The 23,974-nt window shown below is 35.0% G+C and overlaps 1 protein-coding gene across 2 annotated transcripts in view; it reads left to right on the forward strand.

Moving 5' to 3' along the window:
* The window catches only part of LOC149786133 (protein CIMAP1D-like), a 92,036-nt gene extending 82,476 nt beyond the window's left edge, over window positions 1–9,560 (forward strand). For both annotated transcript variants that reach the window (XM_089976468.1, XM_089976467.1), the window contains exons 2-4: window positions 5,529–5,633; window positions 6,901–7,020; window positions 7,347–9,560. In XM_089976468.1, coding sequence (XP_089832594.1) covers window positions 5,529–5,633; window positions 6,901–7,020; window positions 7,347–7,834 — 713 coding nt within the window. In that variant the 3' untranslated portion in view covers window positions 7,835–9,560. The remainder of the gene's footprint in view (window positions 1–5,528; window positions 5,634–6,900; window positions 7,021–7,346) is intronic.
* The last annotated feature ends 14,414 nt before the right edge of the window (window positions 9,561–23,974 follow it).

The raw sequence follows: 23,974 nt of genomic DNA on the forward strand, positions 1-23,974 counted from the left end.
GTATTTGTGGAAACTAACTGATTGTTTTGGGAACTATTTACTTGTTAGAAAACATATAGTAGTCATGGAAGAGTCTCGCAACACACATTTTACTGACAAAACATATATATTTGTTTTTTTTATTGATGAACCCCAAGTTTAGTAAATTTCTACAAATAATTTATTTCATTAAAAAGGGAAAATTAAATCCCAAATAGTCCTTAAAGTTTTATCACAAGTCCGTAAGTATAAAGTGTTACGAATGAATTCCACTTGTGTTCCGAATAAATTCCAATCTTTAATGATCTGATGTACCATGAGTCCAAAATGTGCTGGCCTACCAGTGTTATTAATATACTACTTTGATAGAAGCCAAAATGTTATTGAATGAATTAACAAAAATCCAATATAATGTTTTAGTCCTAAATTCAATAAGCACTTTGAAATTCCAATGAAGATTTCAAAATAAATAAATCCTCTCAGATTATAAACGAACACAACTTATATTCATTCCACAAAAGACTGATGTTAAAATAGAATTTTATGTAAAAAGCCTTATATATAGACGGTCATCTGACTTATCACACAATGGAAATTTCCATCAAATTCATTTGCAAGTTCAGGCCTGTTTACTTATATTTTGAAAAATTGCTTGGCCCTGAATTAAACTCTAAGTAAACATGTTTACAAATATCATCTTAAAGTATTAATCTACAACAATGGGCAAACATTAGCTATGTAATATGGTCTTTTGAAATGATCGTTACAGTCTATAATCATGTACAAAAGTTAAACACAAAATATAGACATACATAAAATGATTCTGTTTTTACGTATATCTGATTTAATTTATATTTATTTTAATTTTATTGTTTGTTTGTCAGCTTTAAAAATTATTTTAATTCTACATGCTATTATAATAAAATCTTGTTTACTTGATTTGAAATCTTTTTCATAAAATAGTTTGACCTTGACTGATTAATTTGTAAACACATAAAGCTGACCTAGATCCCGACATTAATTAAAAATAGGTAACAGTCACGTGAACAAGTTTTTTGTTTATTCTTTTTGTGGGAATAATAAGAGTGAGATCGAGGCTGTATTGAATACGTAACCCTAGGCTTGTAAATAGCTTTTTTTGAAGTAAACAACTTTTTAAAAATTTTATTGCTAGCGTAAAATAATTGGTTTTTGTCAGGGCCATGTTTAGAATACGTGATGTAAACATGATCATGTGACCCTCATACGGGCACTTATTCTGCGTCTCAAAATTACTGTATAAACATTGTTTTAGAGAAATAATCTCTCTGGGCTTAAAACACTTGGTGTCAAGGTGTCCTTTTTTGTGTCAGTTTGGAGTTATTTTAATGTTTATTCGATTTATTTGGATTAAAAAGGGTTAATTCTTTTTTCCTGGAAATATTTTAATTGCTCATGCAGAATTCTCGAACAAAGAAATTTCTTAAAAATTTTATTCGAATTTCCAAAACAAGAGTGTTATTTCTTGTGTTTCTACAAGGTATTGTAGATAACAACGCTGTACCGGATACAGCATACGTCAACGCCTTCCATCTTTGATTACACTGGTCAACAGTGAAATCATTACTGACTTGAAAAGGCCCTAATCTGTAGTATTTTGGTGTGCCGAACACGAATATAACCGTGAAAAATTTGTATTGGCTCTCGTTTTGAAGATATTCATATACCTCATTTTCTATGTTTCACTGTGTAAATTTCTCCAGTAGGACTGCAGCAACATCCGGAATAATGATGTAACATTGCATAATACCATCATGCTCACATCATCCACAGTTGATTGCATCATTTTCTGATGCAATGCAATACTAATGCCATGCGGCTGCTGAAGTAAGTTGACGTCAGCAGTGTACTATACATGTGTAGGCCTATTATACTAATGCCAGGCGGCTGCTGAAGCTGACGTAAGCAGTGTACTATATAAAGCCCAATCAGATAGGTTCAGCATTTAAAATATTTTAGACGTTGTGCGAGACAGTTCAAGCTACTGTTACATAAAACTTATTATTTTATCCATTTACGTACAATAAAGAACAGTAATGCCTCGAAAGTGTGTTAATACCGCGGACAATTTTTGCTATATTTGTGGGGAAGTGACATTTGCCAACCAGAAGAAAAGTATCAATTCTCAAGTGAAGAAGGCATATCATCTTTACTTCGGATGCAAGGTTGGTGACCAAGACAAGCCTTGGGCTCCGCATATATGCTGTGCTACATGTACAACACAGCTTTCACAGTGGTTGAATTGCAAAAGGTCATCAATGCCGTTTGCAGTCCCAATGGTGTGGAGAGAGCCAAGCAACCACCTAAATGACTGTTACTTCTGCTTGGTTCCTCCTCTTTCCGGCGGAATAACGAAGCGAAAGAAGTCGAGAATAGTCTACCCAAACATTCCGTCTGCATTGAGACCAGTTCCACATGGTGAGGGACTTCCTATTCCAGAACCTCCAGCAGAATATTCTCTTGATTCATCTGACGAAGACAAAGGTGAGTCGACCTGTTCTTCTCCTGGTCCATCAGCATGCAGTGATCCAGATTTTCACTGTGGTGCATCATCAACCCCACACAGAATAACACAGGAAGAACTAAATGACCTGATTCGTGATTTGGACTTATCAAAGAACAAGGCAGAATTGCTAGGATCAAGACTCCAACAATGGAATCTTCTAGAAGAAGATGTCACAATTACTGCATATCGAAAGCGCCACCAGCAATTGGAGCCTTTCTTCAGAAAGGAAAGTAATCTGATATTCTGTTCCGATATTGAGGGCCTCATGAATGCTTTAAAAATCACTCATGACCCACAAGAATGGAGACTATTTGTGGACTCTTCGAAACTGAGTCTCAAGGCTGTGCTTTTGCACAATGGAAACATTCTTCCATCTATTCCAGTAGCGTATGCTGTCCACATGAAAGAGACATACGATAACTTAAGGCAGCTACTGAATTCCATTGAGTATAACAAGTACAGCTGGCACCTCTGTGGTGATTTGAAGGTAGTTGCCCTTTTAATGGGACTGCAGCAAGGATATACAAAATACATGTGTTTCTTATGCGAGTGGGATAGCCGAGCAAGGGAAATGCACTACATGAGGAAGGAATGGACTCACAGGCAGAATGTAGCCATTGGAGAGAAGAATATCCAACACCCACCTCTGGTTGAGGCTCAGAAAATCTTGCTACCACCCCTTCACATCAAACTAGGTTTGATGAAGAACTTCGTGAAAGCCATTGACCGGACTTTGCCAGCATTCCGATACCTGCATGAAAAATTCCCTCGACTCAGCGAAGCAAAGATTAAAGAGGGAGTTTTTGTGGGTCCTCAGATTCGAGAGCTTTTCAAAGATGACCGGTTCAACAACTTGCTGGAAGATGACGCGAAACAAGCATGGAATGCTTTTCGCCTAGTTTCTACAAACTTCCTCGGAAATGTTAGGGCAGAAAACTATAAGGAACTAGTAGAAGACATGTTGATGAAGTATAAGAAACTTGGCTGCAATATGTCTCTAAAGATTCACTTCCTTCATTCCCATTTGGATTTCTTTCCTAGCAACTGTGGTATTGTTAGTGATGAACACGGCGAACGTTTTCATCAAGATATCGCAACAATGGAACAAAGATACCAGGGAAAATGGTCCACTACAATGCTGGCTGACTACTGTTGGACACTCCTCAGAGATGCTCCCGAACAGCTGTACAAGAGACAGGCGAAGAAATCTAAGATGTAGTCAATGACTTGATTTTTTATAGGTAGGCTATTACAGTTGACCTTTTACTATTGGAATGCATTTCGTTATGTAAACATTAATTTCTTGCAGATTACAAAAAAAATAGAGCCAATTTTGCAATTTGACTGTCATATTCGTGTTCAGCACATAAAAATTGATAAGAATTGACTAATTTTATTTCAGTAACATGACTTTTGTAAAAATTTGTTGTCCAGTGTTATTCGTCGGGACTCGAACTTGAAATCATTAGAACATTTTATTTTTAGTACTTCTAAAATTTGATTCTTGGATTATTCTTGGAATATTTTTGGATTTGATTCTTAAAACCGTAAGTTCTTATATTTTTTTCTTCATTTGTACAGTATATTTCCAGGGAAATAAATAATTTGTTAAATTTTTCAAAGCTTGTTGTTTTCGCTTTTTCTTGTGTTACTGTTTATTCGAGCCTAAACAAGTAACATAAGATTGTCAAACTGTTCTGTAAAAAGAAGTATATCCATACTATTCCGCAGTAGTTGTTGTTGTTGTTGTAGGGTTTAACGCCATTTGTCAGCACAAGATAGGCTATACATGGCGGCCAGTATTAATGGTGGAGGAAGAACCCGGGAAAACCCAGGAAAGAACCACCGACCCACGAGAAGCTACTGGCAAGCTTTCTCACATACCAACGTAGGCCGAACCCGCGACTCGAACCCACGCAGACAGAGGTGAGATGGCATTGATCCGTAACGGTGAGCGCTTTAGACCACTCGGCCACTCGGGGCCCCCGCAGTAGTTATCTTACTGTAAACTTAAACTTAATCTTACCTACTCATCGTGAATTCCCAAGAAACTCCACTCAATTTCTTACCAACAGTTTGGTATCTCTTATCACAAGCTAATTCTGACATTATCGGAATCCAGTATATCTTGTGTTCTTAATGATAGTCTGTTTTTCCCATGCTGTATCATCACTCATAATCTGAGGGCCGTTCAGACAATAATTTTTGTCTTTGAAAGTAGAAATGAAATTTATTAACTGAATTTCGGACTCTAGTCCACCTTGATCTGTTAAAGCCAATAAGATATTTTAATCCAGTTGTGATATCCATGTGGTCCAGCTAAGTTGTTGTTAATATCTACACTGTCCAGCTAAGTTGTTAATATCCACACTGTCCAGCTAAGTTGTTAATCTCCAAACTGTCCAGATTGTTGTTGTTTATATTTATACTACCCATATAATTTAGTTTGCCAAAATTGCATATCATACAGTAAATGTATTCTGTATCTGGCAACAGAGATATCACTAAAGCATGTGATACCATCATTGTCAAGCATTTTATCTGATTATATAATTGTACATTTCTCATGTTAATGTATTCTGTTTTACTGTTGAAAATATTTTATATGTGCTTGTCAGAATTGTTTCGATAATAACATACATTTTAACACACTAACGTTATAATAAGTTTAGAGCAACATAACTGAAGTGCCCCTGAAATTTCTCTGTCACGACAGCTTCTGTTTTTTTGTTCAGCCATGTTAATAAGCAAAATTTGGATGCTGACGTAAGACTTCACCATGTCTTCTTTAGATTTTTGGGACGTTGTAACATTCATGATTAACAGTATTTCAATAGCTGAAGGACCTGACTTGGGGTTGTCACTTGTTTTACTATTAAACTTAGTACCACCCCACCACACAATTCCCTGTGTAATAACTAATTATTCAAAGAAAGAAAGCAAGAGAAATTCATACGCACGTAAGTTAATAGAAAGGAAATTACACGCATTTCTGCGATTTCAGGTCCTGGCCCGGCGAGGTATATGCTTCCTACAACAATTGGCATACAGGATAGGGACAACACCAAGCGAAGTTCACCCGCTTTCTCATTTGGATCAAGACGATGGTGTAAGTTCGGATAACAAATTCCCATATCATCAGGAAATAGGTTGATCTTAGTATCAACATCTCTATAAATGCACTGGTCTGACATTCTATATCAGTACTACTTTTCTTTTGTGTCTTTTGCTGAAACAGTGGCAGATCTATTTATATAGAAAAGAAGAAAAAAACATTCTCTATATTCCAAGCCACTAAAATAATCCGAGTTCATAGTGCATGTATTATCCTCAGTACCACTATTCTGTAACTTTGATTTGTGCGTACTTTATTTTTTCTTTTTTACTAAACCAGTAGCAGTTTTTTGTAGGGAAGGGAAAAAACTTTTCAAAATTCTTTGTCGTAACAATTTGATGAAATGTTAGCGTACGTAACCAGAATGGAAGATTACAATAGTTATTTTTTTAAAAGAATACATGTACGGTATAATTAGGATTTATCAAAACGTTTAAATTTACTACCAAATCTGATTGACAACTTAATAAAAAACTTTGTACGCAAAAAAGATATAAAAATATTTCGTAGCTAAACATTTTGAGCAAAATTAAGAGCATCCATGAAAAACCTAATTAGTATTTAACCGAAAAACTAGATATTTCATAAACAATATAATATAGGTTATAAATTTTAAGATATCTCCTAACTTTTCAAAGATAGCCTATACAGATGTTAATTTTATGAGATATATCTTTATGTCTGTTGCATGTTTTAAAGATAGCTTTTGAATTCAATCATATATCTTATACACACTTTATAATGTGTATAAACTATCTGATTCAGTTATAAAACATCTTGTAAACAAACAAAATATGAATATCTAAAAACATTAATAAGATGTCATAGGTAATTTGCAATAGATCCTAAAACGTTTATGACATATCTCGTAAAATTATGAAATATCTGATTTAACTATGTTAACAAGATTTTGTATTTGTTTTGAAAGCTTCTAAATTTACATTTTTACATTTTTATGAGACATTATATAAACTATACATAGTTTTTAAAAAGAAATCTCATGAACTACTGAAATGTTTTATATAATATACAATATATATGATTACATTTATAATATATCTCATACTCACAAGAAATTATGATATCTAAGGGAAAATGTTTTTAATATTAAACTGAACGTTTTCGAGAGATTAAGTTGCAGAGTCGCCCAAACATATCTATATTACTTAGCAGAGTATGGGTGAAATATATGTTGTCAGTTGCCACAGGTAATCGTATCAGTCGGTATTAAAGCATCTTTTTTGGCCACTCCTTTTTCCAGCTATGAAGAGCGATAGTCCAGGGCCAGCATATGCCTATGATCCAAGTCTCGGTCCGAAAGGAAAGATGGGAAATCCTAGTTTCTCGTTTGGCACCAGGCCGAAAACACCAGGTTGGAAAGGTTAGATTACTCTCTCTCTCTCTCTCTCTCTCTCTCTCTCGTGTTTAACACAAGTCATGGAACTGGCAACATAAAAATGGCCATGGGGATCTTTCGTACCATGAACATTTAGGCTATATACTATTTCTATTACTTCAGATCAAAGTTGGGTGAAATTGTCAGATTCTGTATAAATCATACCACACAATAAATGCAAAGAAATTTTAATCTGGGGAGTCAGATTACAGTCTACAGTCTACAGTCTTATGGATCCTAGGTAATTGTGAAACGATGCCTTTCATCAGAACTATAGTAACTTTTGACACTGTTTTATTCCTTTCTTTCAGTCCAGAGAAACGTTAGCCCGGGGCCTGGAGCTTACAACATAGACATGCCACCTCTAACTCAGCGGAAAGGTCCAGCCTATTCCATTAGTCCGCGCAGCCGCCAGAGGCCTCTTGATGTCACGCCAGGGCCTAATACTTACAGCTTGCCTTCAACCCTGGGCGACCACGTGGTAGGCATGGAGAGCGGGCCTGGGGTGTCCATATTGCCAAGAAATGACTACTTTCACTTTGCCAAAGACCTCGCAAAGTCTCCTGGCCCCGCCAGATATGAAGTCAAAACACCATCAGTGACTAAACGGAGCAATCCTAAGTTCTCGATAACTGGCAGAAACCGTCCCCCTAGTCCTAAAAACATCGTCCCTGGGCCCGGAGCCTACAGTCCAGAGACTGTCACAACACACATCAAGTCATCGCCCAGATATCATATAGGTGTCAAACACTCAGACTTTATGCTGCCTACGTTAACTCTAGCTGATGTTAATGATTAATAATTTTAATTTAAATTATTTCAAAGGTTAAGCACAGACCTCATTCATATTTAGGTCCAATTGATCTCGATAATTACTTTTTTAATAATAGAAATATAAGCACCAGTATATAAAAAGAGATAATCCCTAAAATACATGCCTCGACATCCAGTGTAAGTGATATTTATTTAGAAAGCAGTTTTCTGGTATATTCAAATTGAGGATTAATTTTCATGTTTATGCAACTGGACATTTATTAAAAATTATTTTCTCATTCCAATTATCTGATATAAATGTGACACAGAATCATATTATATGCTCTGATCACAGATTATAAGATAGCATGCAGACATTTCACTTAATTTTCACATTTTAGTTTGTGATACTATAATTCCAAATAGTACCATTCAATTTTCAAAATCAGGCTAAAAGTGTGTTTCGAAAGTTGCCGTAAACTCCGTGACTGTTTGTGCACTTTTTCAAATTCTTATTATCCCGTTCTACAGGATGTATCAGTATTAATAATGAATTGGTCATTACTTATTTTGTACGACAGGAAAGATTGTTGCAATAAAAAGTAAGAAATAAAACAGATGGAAGAAAAGAGTATAAAGGAAAGAAAGAAAAGAATGACGACATTTAGACACTTTAATATATCTTTTGATGGATCGGTCTGGGAATGCCTTGTACACAGGCATGATGATCTTTAAAATCATTTATACGGTTGAAAAAGGTAAGATACGGGTTTGTTTGGATTTAGTCTGGGGTATTCGTTCGAGAAATTGTCTTAGCAAACATGGACAGCAAAGGTTTCAATATCAGTTGATGACAGAACTATTATTTCAGTAAGGTTACTTATATTTCACAATTCTTATGATCCATCGCATGGTGTGATGCTACGAGATAACTAAAGTGTCCATGTTATTACCGTACACTTCAAAGCAGTAACAGTGCTTCAACCAAGATCTCAAGAAGGCGCAGTGACCTTCTTTCGGACTTTACAGAGCCACTATGTTATTTCTCACAATTTCAAAAGAGGCAAACTGCACATATGTTCGGGGAAAGGACGTCACAGTTAATGTTATTAAGATCGATTTATATTGTCTCTATAATTATACATGTATGTATACACCTAGCTCTCTATAACTGTACATGTATGTATACACCTAGCTCTCTATAATTGTACATGTATGTATACACCTAGCTCTCTATAATTGTACATGTATGTATACACCTAGCGGTTATTTGTTACGAATAATAACGTTTCCTCTTCGCTGCTGACGGTGATTTTAATGAGTATATAAGTCAATTTTCCTAAACAATTGTACCTGTATTGTTGTATTAATTGAAATTCTTAGATGTTCTTATACTCATGGCTTCGATGGAGTAAAGTTACAAAAGAAGTGTAAGTATTAAACTCTATTTGATTCCGTGTCGTAGACTGAGAGAACAAACAAAAACTTGATATGTAAAACTGCTTTTGATGCTATTTATACTCGCCTATTACCTTTATTAAGTTCCTTTGGAACAAACTATAACGAATACTGATGGCTGCAACTGTTACATTGATAGATGATGACGTATAATGAGAATTCCTAGAGATGTTTATATCTACAGTATCTATCTGTATACTTGTACGTATGATATATATATATATTATTTTATGTTTACAATATTTTTAATTTATATCTGCATTTTAATTTAGATGTATGGACTATGTAGTCTGAAATAAAGAATTCTTATCTTATCTATCTTATCTACAGTATTCATTTTTTGTAATTATTCCTTTATTTTAATAGCGTTGTCCTGGTTACATTATGAGGTGTTACAAAAATACAAAATACTCTCCAAATACACGAGTCAAGCGATGGAACAATAAGAATATACCAGACATTAATGGTTACAGCTCCTGAAAATGCCATAAACTGATCATGATGTGCGACTGAAGATTTTGCAATTTTTTTAGAAATGATGCCAAGAGAGATACTAAGTATTTAACGATTCAGATTAAATGATCATTTATTTATTTTAGCATGCTAGATAAAATCGTATTGTCTAATTTAAATGATCATTGATTTATTTTAGCATGCTAGATAAAATAGTATTGTCTAATTTATGCATTTCACTGCTACTGAAACTTATTTATGATTCTAGAGCTACATATTGGTTATTGAACACCATCGGTTTGCCCAAAGTATACGAATGATTATCCATAGGTTTTCTCTCGTTATCCATAGTGTATAAAATTAGCACTCATTTAATCCAAAAGGCTGTACTCTAAAAAGTAAATGGTGATACGTTTTTCGTGCTGATTTCTTTCTAAGCATAAAATGTCTTTCATCTGAATACATTTTCACATGTTTCTGGTTTTTTAACCATATGGTGAGAATTTTATTTCAATAAAACGTTTGTTGCTTTTGAATTGACTCCTCTGTAGCAAATACATCTGAAATAGTTTGGATGCTAATGCGTGTAAGAGTATCTGCAATCAACATTCATCACACTGTATCTATCTAGACATGATGCCTCAGTGCTAGACAAAACTATAAACTGCCACAATTCAGACATCGTAGAGACATGACAAATTGTTAACTGATTAACGGACGTCTAAGTCTATGGCGCAACACAAGAAGCTGGCATTTATTTGATTGTGTTTCTTGAACATTGATCAACATTAAGATGCTAAATAAGGAATAGAGTTTGATTTGAAAACATTTAATTATCAACCACGGTTGATATGCTCAATATTATTTTCGCATGTACAATTTATCAATAATCAACTGCATATTCTACTACACAGACTGTATCGGCAAGCAAGGTTTATGTTGTATATTCTACTGAAAACTAACAAACTACATGAAACTAGATCTACCGACCCGCTTTAAGACGGAAGACCTCGGTCTGTACACTTTACATTTGGACTCGACTTATCAAATGACGAAATGCGGACATATCATTTTACATTTTTTCGTTGCCAACGCAATTTCAGCTTATTTACATGTATTTGAACCGGAACTTCTAAACCGCGATGAGCGTAATATATCATGTAGAACCAAAACATATTCTGGCAAATGGAACAACAGAAGTTGAAGAGCTGATATCGCCACAGTGTCACTTTTTCTGCGTATTTCAATATCTCAGAATCAAATATATCAATGAGAGAAGGATGAAAATATTTTGATGGAGCCATCGAAAATTCCCCCTTTCCTGTTGACGGTGGATTCTTTTTAAAAGTGTATTTCTAATTTGTATAACTTCGGTGTCATCTCAATAGGAATCTACATGGCGGTGAATCAATGCAGATCACATATATTTGTTTTCAAATTTTCGTTTAAAAAACGTTGTCTTTAATAAAAAAAAACTGTAGCATATTATTAACATTTTCCACAACACCGATAATTATTACCTCCCAGATAAATATTGAAAAAAGACCCACATTTTTGACTGATCTTTGTGACTTGATCACATTACCATATCATTCAACGCTGAAATCTTTCTTGATCTTTTAAGTTTGCTTTTTGAACACAAAGGGAATGTACTCTGTTTTAAAAGTGATAATGTATTATCAACCGATCACAGTTTGCTACAAAGGCAATACTCGCATATGTTACATGTATATATGAGAGTCATTTTAATGACATGTTTGTCAGCCTTGCATGAAGTCCAATGTATTGTGCTGATGTGCCAATAGTCTTGATGTATCACCATGATATGAACCAAAATATCTTTAAATGAATTCACAGCATTTCCAAAATAGCTACAAAACCATAAAGTTTTGTAATTCCAATGAATAATTAAAATAAATAAATCAAAATTCTCATCGTTGACATACATACAATTATTTTACTCCTCTAAGACTGATGTTTATGCTAAGAATAAGAATAACTAATTTTCAGTTTAAAAAAATCACCCCCTTTCTAATCATTTCTATTTTTCCTCTGTCTGACTATTCCATCCATCTACTACTATGTACCTACCTTTTCACCTCAGAAAATATACAGTTTTTTCGGGGTGTGGGGCTATGGTTACTATATGACCCAGAGGCAAGATACCTCTTGGTCATGAAAGAGAAATAATCTAAACTACAGTTAAAATTTTAAACATCTGGCATTATTGAGAAAGCATGAAGATTTTTCTAAGTTAATCTGCCATATCCACAATATTAGTTACCATTTTCTTATTAAAAGAAAAACGAACATAAAATCATACTCTGCCTCTACCTTAGTGAAAATCTGTTGTGTTCATCTAAAGACCAATCAAAACGATTTCATCATGTTTTAATGTTTTCAAATCGTGCAGGGGGATATTCCGCAAGGACGGACGGGCGGTATCATATTAATTTTAAATGACACAGAGAGAGACACCTAAATCCAACTGACAAAATCAGTTAGGTTATAAAGGCGCCTGGTGCCTGAGTGATCGAAGGCGCTCGCTCTTCCAGATCACTCACACATCTCATCTCTGTCCGAGTAGGTTTGAGTCTCGGATCGGCGAACGTGAACTTGTGAGAAAGCTTGCCAGTCTATCATTTTAAACAGCATTTAGGTGTCTATTCGAAGATCACTCGGACGTCCATTCCTGAATGTACATATATGAGAAGCCATTGGGGCTATATCGTGGAAATGCTTCACAATAGTAAGCTTTAATTACGAAAACTCGAAAGAGCCAATCAAAAGATGTTTTCAATCACATGATCTCAGTCATGCGAGAAAATGAGTTCCTAATGACACGCAATCGATGTCGCAATTAAGCCAAACTTCGCATAATTGGACTACCTGCAAGGCCATCAAAGTCACAATGTGAAAATATTTCGTGCTCTCAAAGCTCTGATGCGCGCATTTGAAGCTTTAATGCGCGGATTTACACTTCGAACACGCGATGTTGAAAGAACAAATAAAAAATATATATTGAATCACATGAAGGCGTTTTCTCGAGACCAGCGAATACGAGATATCGAGAAGGCCAAACGAATAATTATATTCATATGAGTCTTCTCGTGGTTGTTTATTCACAGAGGATCGAACACGCATTTCCTAGGCTTGAATACGAATGCATGGCGAACGTAAAACAAGGTGGTTATACGATGTATGACGTTTGTATGACAAGGTGGTTATGCGAAGTATGATGTACGTATGGCAAGGTACGAAGTATGACGTACGTAGAGCAAGGTGGTTATACGATGTATGACTTACGTATGGCAAGGTGGTTATAAGATGTATGGCGTACGTATAGCAAGGTGGTTATAAGATGTACGATGTACGTATGACATGGCGGTTATACGATGTATGATATACGTATGGCAAGGTGGTTATAAGATGTATGATGTACGTATGGCAAGGTGGGTATACGATGTATGATGTACGTATGGAAATGTGGTTATACGATGTACGATGTACGTATGGCAAGGTGGTTATACGATGTATAATGTACGTATGACAAGGTGGTTATACGATGTATGATGTACGTATGGAAATGTGGTTATACGATGTATGATGTACGTATGGCAAGGTGGTTATACGATGTATGATGTACGTATGGCAAGGTGGTTATACGATGTATGATGTACGTATGGCAAGGTGGGTATACGATGTATGATGTACGTATGGAATTGTGGTTATACGATGCATGATGTACGTATGGCAAGGTGGGTATACGATGTATGATGTACGTATGGAAATGTGGTTATACGATGTATGATGTACGTATGGCAAGGTGGGTATACGATGTATGATGTACGTATGGAAATGTGGTTATACGATGTATGATGTACGTATGGAAATGTGGTTATACGATGTATGATGTACGTATGGCAAACTGGTTATGCGATGTATAATGTACGTATGGCAAGGTGGTTATACGATGTATAATGTACGTATGGCAAGGTGGTTATACGATGTATGATGTACGTATGGCAAGGTGGTTATACGATGTATGATGTACGTATGGCAAGGTGGTTATGCGATGTATAATGTACGTATGGCAAGGTGGTTATACGATGTATAATGTGCGTATGGCAAGGTGGTTATAAGATGTATAATGTACGTATGGCAAGGCGGTTATGCGATGTATAATGTACGTATGGCAAGGTGGTTATAAGATGTATAATGTACGTATGGCAAGGCGGTTATAAGATGTATAATGTACGTATGGCAAGGTGGTTATAAGATGTATAATGTACGTATGGCAAGGTGGTTATGCGATGTATAATGTGCGTATGGCAAGGTGGTTATAAGATGTATAATGTACGTATGGCAAGGCGGTTATGCGATGTATAATGTACGTATGGCAAGGTGGTTATACGATGTATAATGTACATATGGCAAGGTGGTTATACGATGTATGATGTACGTATGGCAAGGCGGTTATGCGATGCATGCAATACGCACGGCATGGTGCTTATGCGATGTATAATATACAAGGCACGAGGTGTCATGTATGATGTGATGTGATGTGCGTGTAGACATATGAAGAGCGTATACGATGTACAATGTATGATGTGCGCATGTGATGTATCAGGTGTGATATATGTACATGTGCAATGTTTAATATGATTCAGTGTGTGTTTGTGTGTGTGTGAGTGTATGTAGTACGAAATGTGAGAACATGATACAGTGAAGTGGTATCCTTATGTACCATACCATGGAGATCTCGATTACGTGAGTTACAGATATCATGGCACTGGACAGAATCTTCTAATTTCCTGTTATGTATATGTTTTTGTAACTATTGGTAATTGATTTTGTCTAATTTTTTGTAATTTACATTCATGGCTGTAAACTGTAGTGATTATCTTTAGTTGAAATTGTGTACGTGCATAGGGTCTGTTTGAAGATGTTAAAGAGCGTAAGTGTATAGGATCTATAAATAGATGCTTACGTACCTGTTGGCAATTGCTAATAACAGAACTGTTAGTAAATATGTTTATGACATTCTGTATGTTTCCCATTGGACATATCGATCAGGTGGTATCTTAGAAGAATTAAGTTAATCCCTGTTGGATGAGTTAGATCACATGAATAGGTGTTTTGAAATATTAAATTCAGTAGTACGATCTGTCATGTGGGGTATATGGCGACATCTAGTTCTTAAGGACTTATTGAAGGTGTATATAAGGAGAGAACTGGACAATAAAATTGTATTCCTAATTTGGAGTTATTTGGAAATTACTGAGAGGAAAAACATGTGTTTTTTACCGTTAAGTGGAAACAGAACGTCCTCAAATTTTGCTATATCATTCTGGAACTTTCGTAGATTTTTCAAAGGAGTTCTGGAAAGCCATTTTGACGACGTCACGATTCTTGGCATGCCCGTACACTCTCGGTTCTGAAGTTTTTATTTTCATTGTTTAGGACTTTAATATAACTCTTTTCAAGATTATTTTTTATTCACGTCATAATGTTGTAAGTTCATCTCACATTTTCATTTATAACTTTGATAATTAAATTATTTGTTAGGTTTTTTTGAAAAAAAAATTCGTGGTTGTGCTTCTTTCTGTTACTTAGTATATGGCAATATAGTCGTAACGTTGAATCCTTCCAGTTCGCATTATCGAACCTCGAGATTGCGATGTGTTTCTGGGTTATGGCCAGTATTGCGGGCCACGTTGGCTGGCTGACTAGTATTTAACGGCACAAGCAGTATAGTTCAATATTTCAAAGATATTGGTTGGACATATTCATGGCTGTAAAATCACTGCGATTATTCATTACAGCAATATAATAACTGCAGTCTTGGTCAAACTCTAAGAGACTCTAACTAGCAGAAAATATAAATTGATCCTTTCTAACGCACGTTATTCTCAAGTTGTCGACGTAAAATGTATTAACTGAGAATTGGAAACTACAAGGAGTTAATTTTTCAGGTTTCATGTGTAGAAGAAAACAAAACCAAAAGGGGAACTTAGACCAGAAGGTGGACGATCTCTATGTCCCGCACAATTTAAAATGAAATTCTGCTAAATGACGAAAATAGTTAGCTTCGTGCTTTATGAAATTTTGGTGACGAACAAATCCATCTGCATTTTGGAGAATTGAGCGCAATGAAAATGTAAGAACCATTGCTTCGATAAAGCTACACGTGTTGCACCCATTGCATAATTTCCATTAATATATTGTACATTGCAATAGACGAGAATGCATGTGCGGTTGTAGTAATAATGAAACGGCCTGATATTCTGAAGAGTTAGTCTTGAAAGTAGTGTTTTGTCAAAATACTGAAAATTAATTGTTTTTGAAGACGCAGTATTATATTTTACATTATGTGCCGAACGTGTTCGTAATTTAGACAGGATCAGCCATAGGGATGTCAGATAGGCGTGATCTCATCGGGCCTGCAAGCTGGGGTGGGTGGGTGGGTGGGAAGAAAATGTGGAGTATGTTTAAAATAATTATTAAAACAGATTATTTAAATATAAATGTGATTTTTAAAACAAACATGTAAGTTTTGTATGAATATTTCACAGAATTTGCTCAGTGATATAGAACTTAGATTTTGAGGGCCCTCTGTATTCATTTTGCAGTCCTAAAAGCACCGCTGATTTAAGTCTTTAAAACTTAAATCCTTTGGTTCACAGAACGTATCCATGATTTTACGGACATGTTTCTTAGGGCATCCTCAGACGGAATGATTTCGTATCCGAGTCTTCTATAAGTGTCAGAACACAACTCATCCACCCAATGTACATGAGTCCAATTCATAGACCAACGCCATTTATGATTAGATTCACGCATATTTACAAAAATTTTATCCATATTAACCTTATCTACAATATGGTACGTCAGGTTTATAAAATTGTATATTTTTTTCATGGCCTTAAAATGGTCTTCTGCTATTTCTTCAAAATATACCGTCATGATTCTACCCGGATACAAATATTCAATCTCCTTCAGTTTCAATAGGTCAGTTCTCATTTTGTCGCAATGGGTGACGATGTTGTTTATCAACGTTTCCGTGTCATTTTCAAAAACCGGAAACCATGGTGTCATTATTCTCGAGAAAAGCACTCCTCTTGGATCACGAACAAGATATACAATCTTCAGCTTTGGCATCCTCTCCATCAGTGTTAGCCCGATGTCTAACCCTATCCTCAGAATTTTTGTCACCCGATGGGCGGCCTTCATGCACAACGTATTAAGCAACGACGTGCATTTACGGTCTGGATCGGTACACACAGTCCACCCAGACCTATTCAGTTTTATAGCTTTCTCAATAATGGCGGGGAAAAGCCTTTCCGTTCTGCATTTATAAATGTGTTCGAGTTGATTGACGATTTCAGAATTACTTGGCGCTGACAGGCTGAAAAGCAAGGAAATGAATATATCAGAACAAAATTCATTCATACATCAGAAAATAGCATAATGGTCGGAAAGGGTAATTCACACATCGTCATATGACATATTGTTCGAAAAGGAAAAAATCCAGTTTAACAATCATCTGTTACATGACTCTAATGTTTATCAAGTGGACTACTCTGTTTCTTTTTATTACTTTTCGGACAACACATTAAGTGGAAAATGTTTCACCAAAACACTTTCGTTGAAATAATCATGCGATACATTCTTTTATTGAATTCGTAATAATTTATTTTTCCTTTGCTTTTTACAGTGATGTCAGGAATCCACGATGGCGTTTGTGGCAATATTCATACTGATTCTGTCTGTAGGTAATCGGTCCGTTCGTGATACTCTTTATAATGATTGAGTTTGTAGGAAATTGGTCCCTTCGTTGAACTCTTTGCACTTAGAGTAATATCTGGGACACAGTTGCGATTGCCTTACATATAAAATATCTCTGATTTTGTTCATTATGTGTTCTGTACAGGCTTCAAACTGGCGAGATTTATGGATTTTCACGTGTAACAGGGAAGGCTGATAATATCATTCTATATGGTTAGTCAGAGCAAGGTCAGTTTTAAAGTGCCGATCTTTTTTAAATAAATTTATGCAGAATACATTGATGGCTACGGAGGGTTATTAAATTTATGCCTTAACAAGCATTGACACTGTGTTCATGCTTACTTCCTCGGATTTTGATTGCAAAATTACAGTTGACTGGCATTACTCTTAAGTCAGACTTTCTATGGATCTATAAGGAAAGAATTTTTGAGTAAAAGTATTAAGATTGAAATTTTCACTTAATTGTATTAAAAGTAAGTTTTCATTAAATTATATTGAAAGTAATTTTCCACTAAAATGTATTGAGATTAATTAGATCTATTTCTGTACTACAACTGTATACTATTTTAATAAAGATCGCTCTTTGCGAACAAGTGCAAAAACCCATAAAATACATTTATCTTGTATCCAAAGGTCAGCAGTTGAGATTTGGTGGGAAGCTGCTAAACAGGGAAATTACTAAATCCCCTAATGTATATATAAGCTAGATGATTCATGCGTTTTCCGTGGGAAAGGACGAGAGTCTTGTTCTGATTCGAAATGAGCGAACACATGCACTGCCCATAAATTGAGAATTGGCTTACGCAAAACTAATTCGTTCATCGAGAGTCGGAAGAGCTCTGTCTTTCCTTACAGGTAAGAATCGTCTGTGTTCGTAATCTTCTTTAAAGAATATGCACTTCTTTAATATTTGAGATTTTAACGGTAAAGTTCATATTGTTGCAACATTTTTGAGAGTTCTTTCTATTTTATATTGTAATGGCATGTTTAATTGTTTCAAAGAATTTATATTCAATTGTATTTTTGGTATGTATTATTGGAAAAGACGAATTCGATACCAACTTCATGTTTAGATTTAATCTGGAAATAAAAGATTTTTTTAAGTAACAAAGAATAATGTTTTAGCAACTTATTCCAAATTAGTATTCTATTTTTAATTTTAGTAAATTACATTTCTTCAAAATGATTGTTGCATTATATCGCAACTATTTAATTTTATACTCTATGGCTATCATGAATTTAGTGGAGATCTAATTATCTGTATTATATTCTAAAATGCAGAAATTATTCAAATGTATGAAGTTGGTAAGCTCGATGGAAAAGTGTATTTTTATATGTATTTCGTGTATTTTAAATATAAATGATTTATAAAAGTATTTCTAGATTGTAATATTATATACATATATCAATTATGTAAATAAAATTCGTTCATCGAGTCAGAACAGCTCTGTCTTTCCTTACAGTCGTTCCAGTTACCTTTCGTTCAGCCTCCCCAAATTGTAGCCGTATCTACACCGTTATAAGGGATACCCTTTGTTCAGAGAGTCTGTACTCTTGATTCTTCTTCTTCTTCTTCTTCTTCTTCTCTCTCTCTCTCTCTCTCTCTCTCCATGGGCAAATTCCTTCTCATAGCAAGAACGAGAAGTAGGTTATGAAGCACACAATCCTTTTCATAACAGATCTATAGAAAATGCAGGTTTTTCATAACAGATCTATAGAAAATGCAGGTTTTTCATAACAGATCTATAGAAAATGCAGGTTTTTCATAACAGATCTATAGAAAATGCAGGTTTCGGTGTCCGTGCTACACTTGTTTTACCCACTTATCCTTCACATATCTGAGATTCATACTATTTTTTTATAGTGTCAAGGGCACCAGGGTCTTAGGTCATACAGTACAAAATTATTATATTTTAACTAATTTGGATTACAATTGAGTTATAACATATTATAATCCGTAATTTTTTTATGTGCACTTTATGAAATACTTTGTTTTTTCTTATGTTAAAATAAGAAACTTTGAACCTAATGGGCTACTTTGTTGGTATTTATGTTTGAGATTATCGTGGCGATATGAAGCTAAGGTTTCCCATCGGCAAGACAAATGTAACAAAATGCACTCCTAAACGATATTTCAGATAGGTTCCTAGGGTGTTTACATTGCGTTCATAAACGATAATTTAGATAGATCCCTATGGTGTTTACATTGCATTCATAAACAATAATTTAGATAGGTCGCAATGGCGTTAAATTGCATTTATAAACGATAATTTAGATAGGTCCTTGGGTGTTTACATTGCATTCATAAACGATAATTTAAATAGGTTCCTAGGGTGTGTACTTTGCATTTATAAACGATAATTTAGATAGATCCCTAGGGTGTTTACATTGCATTCATAAACGGTAATTTAGATAAATCCCTAGGGTGTTTACATTGCACTCATGAACGATAATTTAGATAGATCCCTAGGGTGTTTACATTGCATTCATAAACAAATATGTAGATAGATCATCAGGGTGTTTACATTGCATTCATAAACGATAATTTAGATAGATCATTAGGGTGTTTACAGTGCATTCTTGAACGCTAATTTCGATCGGTCCCTAAGGTGTTTACATTGCATCCATAAACGGTAATTTAGATAGATCATTAGGGTTTTTATATTGCATTTATGAACGATAATTTAGATAGGCCCCTAAGGTGTTTACATTGCATTCATAAACGGTAATTTAGACAGATTCCTAAGGTGTTTACTTTGCATTCATAAACGATAATTTAGATAAATGATAATTTAGATAGATCATTAGGGTGTTTACATTGCAATGATAAACAATAATTTAGATATATCGCTAGGGTGTTTACTCTGCATTCATAAACGGTAATTCAGATAGATCCCTAGGGTGTTTACTTTGCATTCATGAACGATAATTTAGATATATTCCTAGGGTGTTTACTTTGTCTTGTTGTGTATATTTGATTTAATTTATATCTGTTTTAATTGTTTGTAAGTTTTAAAATCTTTCTATTTTTTAATTTCATTATGTGTCAAAATAATGTAGTTCTGTTTACTAGGAACTCGATACTTTTCCAGAAAATAGTTTGACCTAGACTGTTCATTTTAGTAAACACATAAGGCTGACTTGGTTCCCGACCTTAATTCAAAATTAGTAACAGCCACGTGAACAAGTCATTTTTAATTTATTTTTAATGTGGGGATAATAAGGTTGAAATTGAGGCTGTATTGAATACGTGACCCTAGGCTAGTAAATAGCTTGAGTGAAGTAAGCAACTTTTTCTCTCGGAGTAAAATGATTGGTTTTTATCAAGGTCATACAGGGGCTACGTCATTTTTTTATATGTAAACGTGATCACGTAAACCTCTAATTCTCAATTAGGCATTTCCAAAATTGCGCATTACTTAGTTTTAATAGTGATGCTTAGAAAGAGATCTCACTGTCTTGGCTTATAAACACTTGAAGTCAAGTCATTTCCTTCTGTTGTAGCCAGTTTTCAAGTTATATGTTAATTGTTCTTCAGATTATTTGTATTCTAAAAGATTGATTCTTTTCTCTGGAAATATTTTGATGCTCATACAGAATTCTTGAACAAAGACATATCTTAAAACTTTTATTCGGATTTCCAACACCGGATTATTGTTTGTGAATAAAACAGAACTGTATACACTCCAACACCACGAAGGATACAGTATACGTCATCGTCTTCCATCTTGGAATCTTCGTCGGGACTAGAACTTGAATTCATTAGAATATTTCAATATTAGGACTTCTAAAATTGTATTCGTGGATTATTCTTGGATTATATTTGGATTTGATTCTTAAAACCGTAAATTCTTAATTTTTTCATTTTTGCAGTATTTTCCAGGGAAACAAATAATTTGTTGAATTTTTCAAAGCTTGTGCTTTCACTCTTTCTTGTGTTACTGTTTATTCGAGCCTAAACACGTAACATAAGAGCACTCATAAACGGTAATTTATATAGGTCCCTAGGGTGTTTAATTTGCATTCATAAACGATAATTTAGATAGATTCCTAGGGTGTTTACATTGCATTTATAAACGATAATTTAGATAGGTCCCTAGGGTGTTTACTTTGTATTCATCAACGATAATTTAGATAAATCCCTAGGGCGTTTACTTTGCATTCATAAACGATAATTTAGATAGGTCCAAAGGGTGTTTATTTCTTGAGAGTATCAATTAAAACTGGGTATCGTATTATTCATAATCAAACATGTAATTATGTAGTAGAAAGAGGGAAGATCTGACAAACTTTAAGAATTTTCCTTAAGATAGGACTAAAGTTTCAGATGATTTGCCGTGATTTAAATCGCTGACACAAGAGACATCCACACTTACAGTGGTGCCAAAAGCGCATGATTATAGTGCAGAAAGAAAAAAAACGTGTGCGAGCATGGTTCAACATTAACTTTGGCATACATGCGCATAAGTTGCTTCCAATTTTCTTCACACTCAGTTTTTATGCGTTATGAAAGATTTTATCTCGACTGAATTTGGTAGGAAATCGGTCGGTTTGTAGTCCACCATTCTTTTCATTCAAATAATGTCTAGGACGTAATCGAGCCAGTTATCATCCACTTTTCTCTTCATTGTAGTAATATCTGGCATGTAATCGGTCCGGTTATAATCCACTGTTCTCTTCATCAAAGAATTATCTGGGACATAACCGTAACCACCATATTTGTGAAATATCTCCTATTTTGTTCTGCATAGAGTCTCTATGGAGTTTAAAAGAGCGAGATTTGGAGATATTCCAACGATGTAAAGATATTAGGTAACAGTGAATCTAACGAGTTAATCATAGTAAGATAGGTTTTGCTCTTCCAGTCCTTATATTTCTCTTCACATTTTATAAGTGTAAGAATGTAGGTATATTGATAAATAAGGTGTTATTAATTTTGGATGACGTCAGTGTGATATCCTCGACTCCAGTCGTAGTCGATAACTGTTTAGAGCTACAATAAATACCATTTAGATATTGTTTAGACTTCTTCGAATTTTAATATAATGATTACAAAAGACCGATATTACTCTTGTCCCTAAATGACCCTTTCCCCGCATACGAACGCATAACCATCCCTCCCATATTCCACTAACAGATCTAAAGAGTAATGCATTTCGGACTTTATGAACTTCACTTTTACTCTCAAACAATGCTATACGTAGTTGTAGCTGTAACTTTGAAACTTTCACAATTCATTCCCCCGATCTGTTTGATTCGTGTCACAGTTGTACCAATGAATAACGATCCAAATGTCATTAAGGTCAAAGATAATACGGCACAACTGTGATATTTAAACTATTTGGTCGAAAATTATGGCATACAAGCATAGAAAATTGTTATTTCTCTTCACTTGGGGAAATACGTTTCTATCTGTTATGTTAAAATAACTTTTGTATCTAATGGGCTATCTTAATGATCCTTATTTTGATGTTGTTTCGCATTCTTTGAGTCATACCAGAGACTTCTAAAAATGGTACTATCAGCTGCCTCGCTAGGCGCTCAGAATTATGAGGTTAGTGTTAGGACTGGTCTGCCTGGTGTCAGGATAATGTGTCTGGGTGGGACATGATGCTACATGTCTGCGGCATGATGCCCCAGTGCAAGACATCACTTTAGACTGCAACACTGCATACATAGTAGCAATATGACTGGAAAATTGTTAAAGCTAAGTTAAAAATCTGAATCTCAGATCACACATTTCCGTAAAGTAGCGCCAGTATTTCACGCACTGAAAATATACAACTCAACCATCTAGTACAGGGAACTATTCTTACCACACCACCTTAGTCCAGTCATATCATGATTTTAAGACTCATTTCGCCTTTAACTCTACACCATATTTACAATCAAGCAACAATAAACAAGGCCTCCCGACGACGGAACATTCCCATCTTGTTTATTCCATTGTGCATTAGACCAGTCCCCAATCATATATACTGCACATGGAGTCACACAATCAATTCACATGACTAGATTTTAATAGAGACCACTGAGCTCAGTAATACCCTTGCGGCTCTGACCTGAACTCAGTAAAAATGAACCACGCCTTCTAGAAATCTCACCAGCACTGCACTCCGTGACGTTTGCTTCTAGTAATTGTCTAATCATTGGGGTACTACAGCTAGTTCAAACAGAAACAACATTCTCAGCAACTGTCGAGAAAAGGTATAATCACTCAAATTATTTTAGCCAGAATCTAAGTGATACACCGTAAGCAGATTTGGACGAGGCAGATTATTATTGGAAGCGGAATGCAAAATGGAGGGCTCGTCGTGTTTTTTTTTTCCCGAAGCGCGAGTAGCCATGTGCGCTCCAAGGCATAAATTGAAGCTGAGTGTTATAAGCCATGACTTAAATATTACAGCTGATCTTATGCAGACAATTTGGTTCAAATATTTTTATTAATATGTTTTCGTCCATTTGCCTCTGAACACTTGTAAAGTTT

The sequence above is a fragment of the Sinohyriopsis cumingii genome, chromosome 12 (genome assembly GCF_028554795.1).
Source record: "Sinohyriopsis cumingii isolate HCF-2022 chromosome 12, ASM2855479v2, whole genome shotgun sequence".
In the NCBI taxonomy this organism is placed as follows: Eukaryota; Metazoa; Mollusca; class Bivalvia; order Unionida; family Unionidae; genus Sinohyriopsis; species Sinohyriopsis cumingii.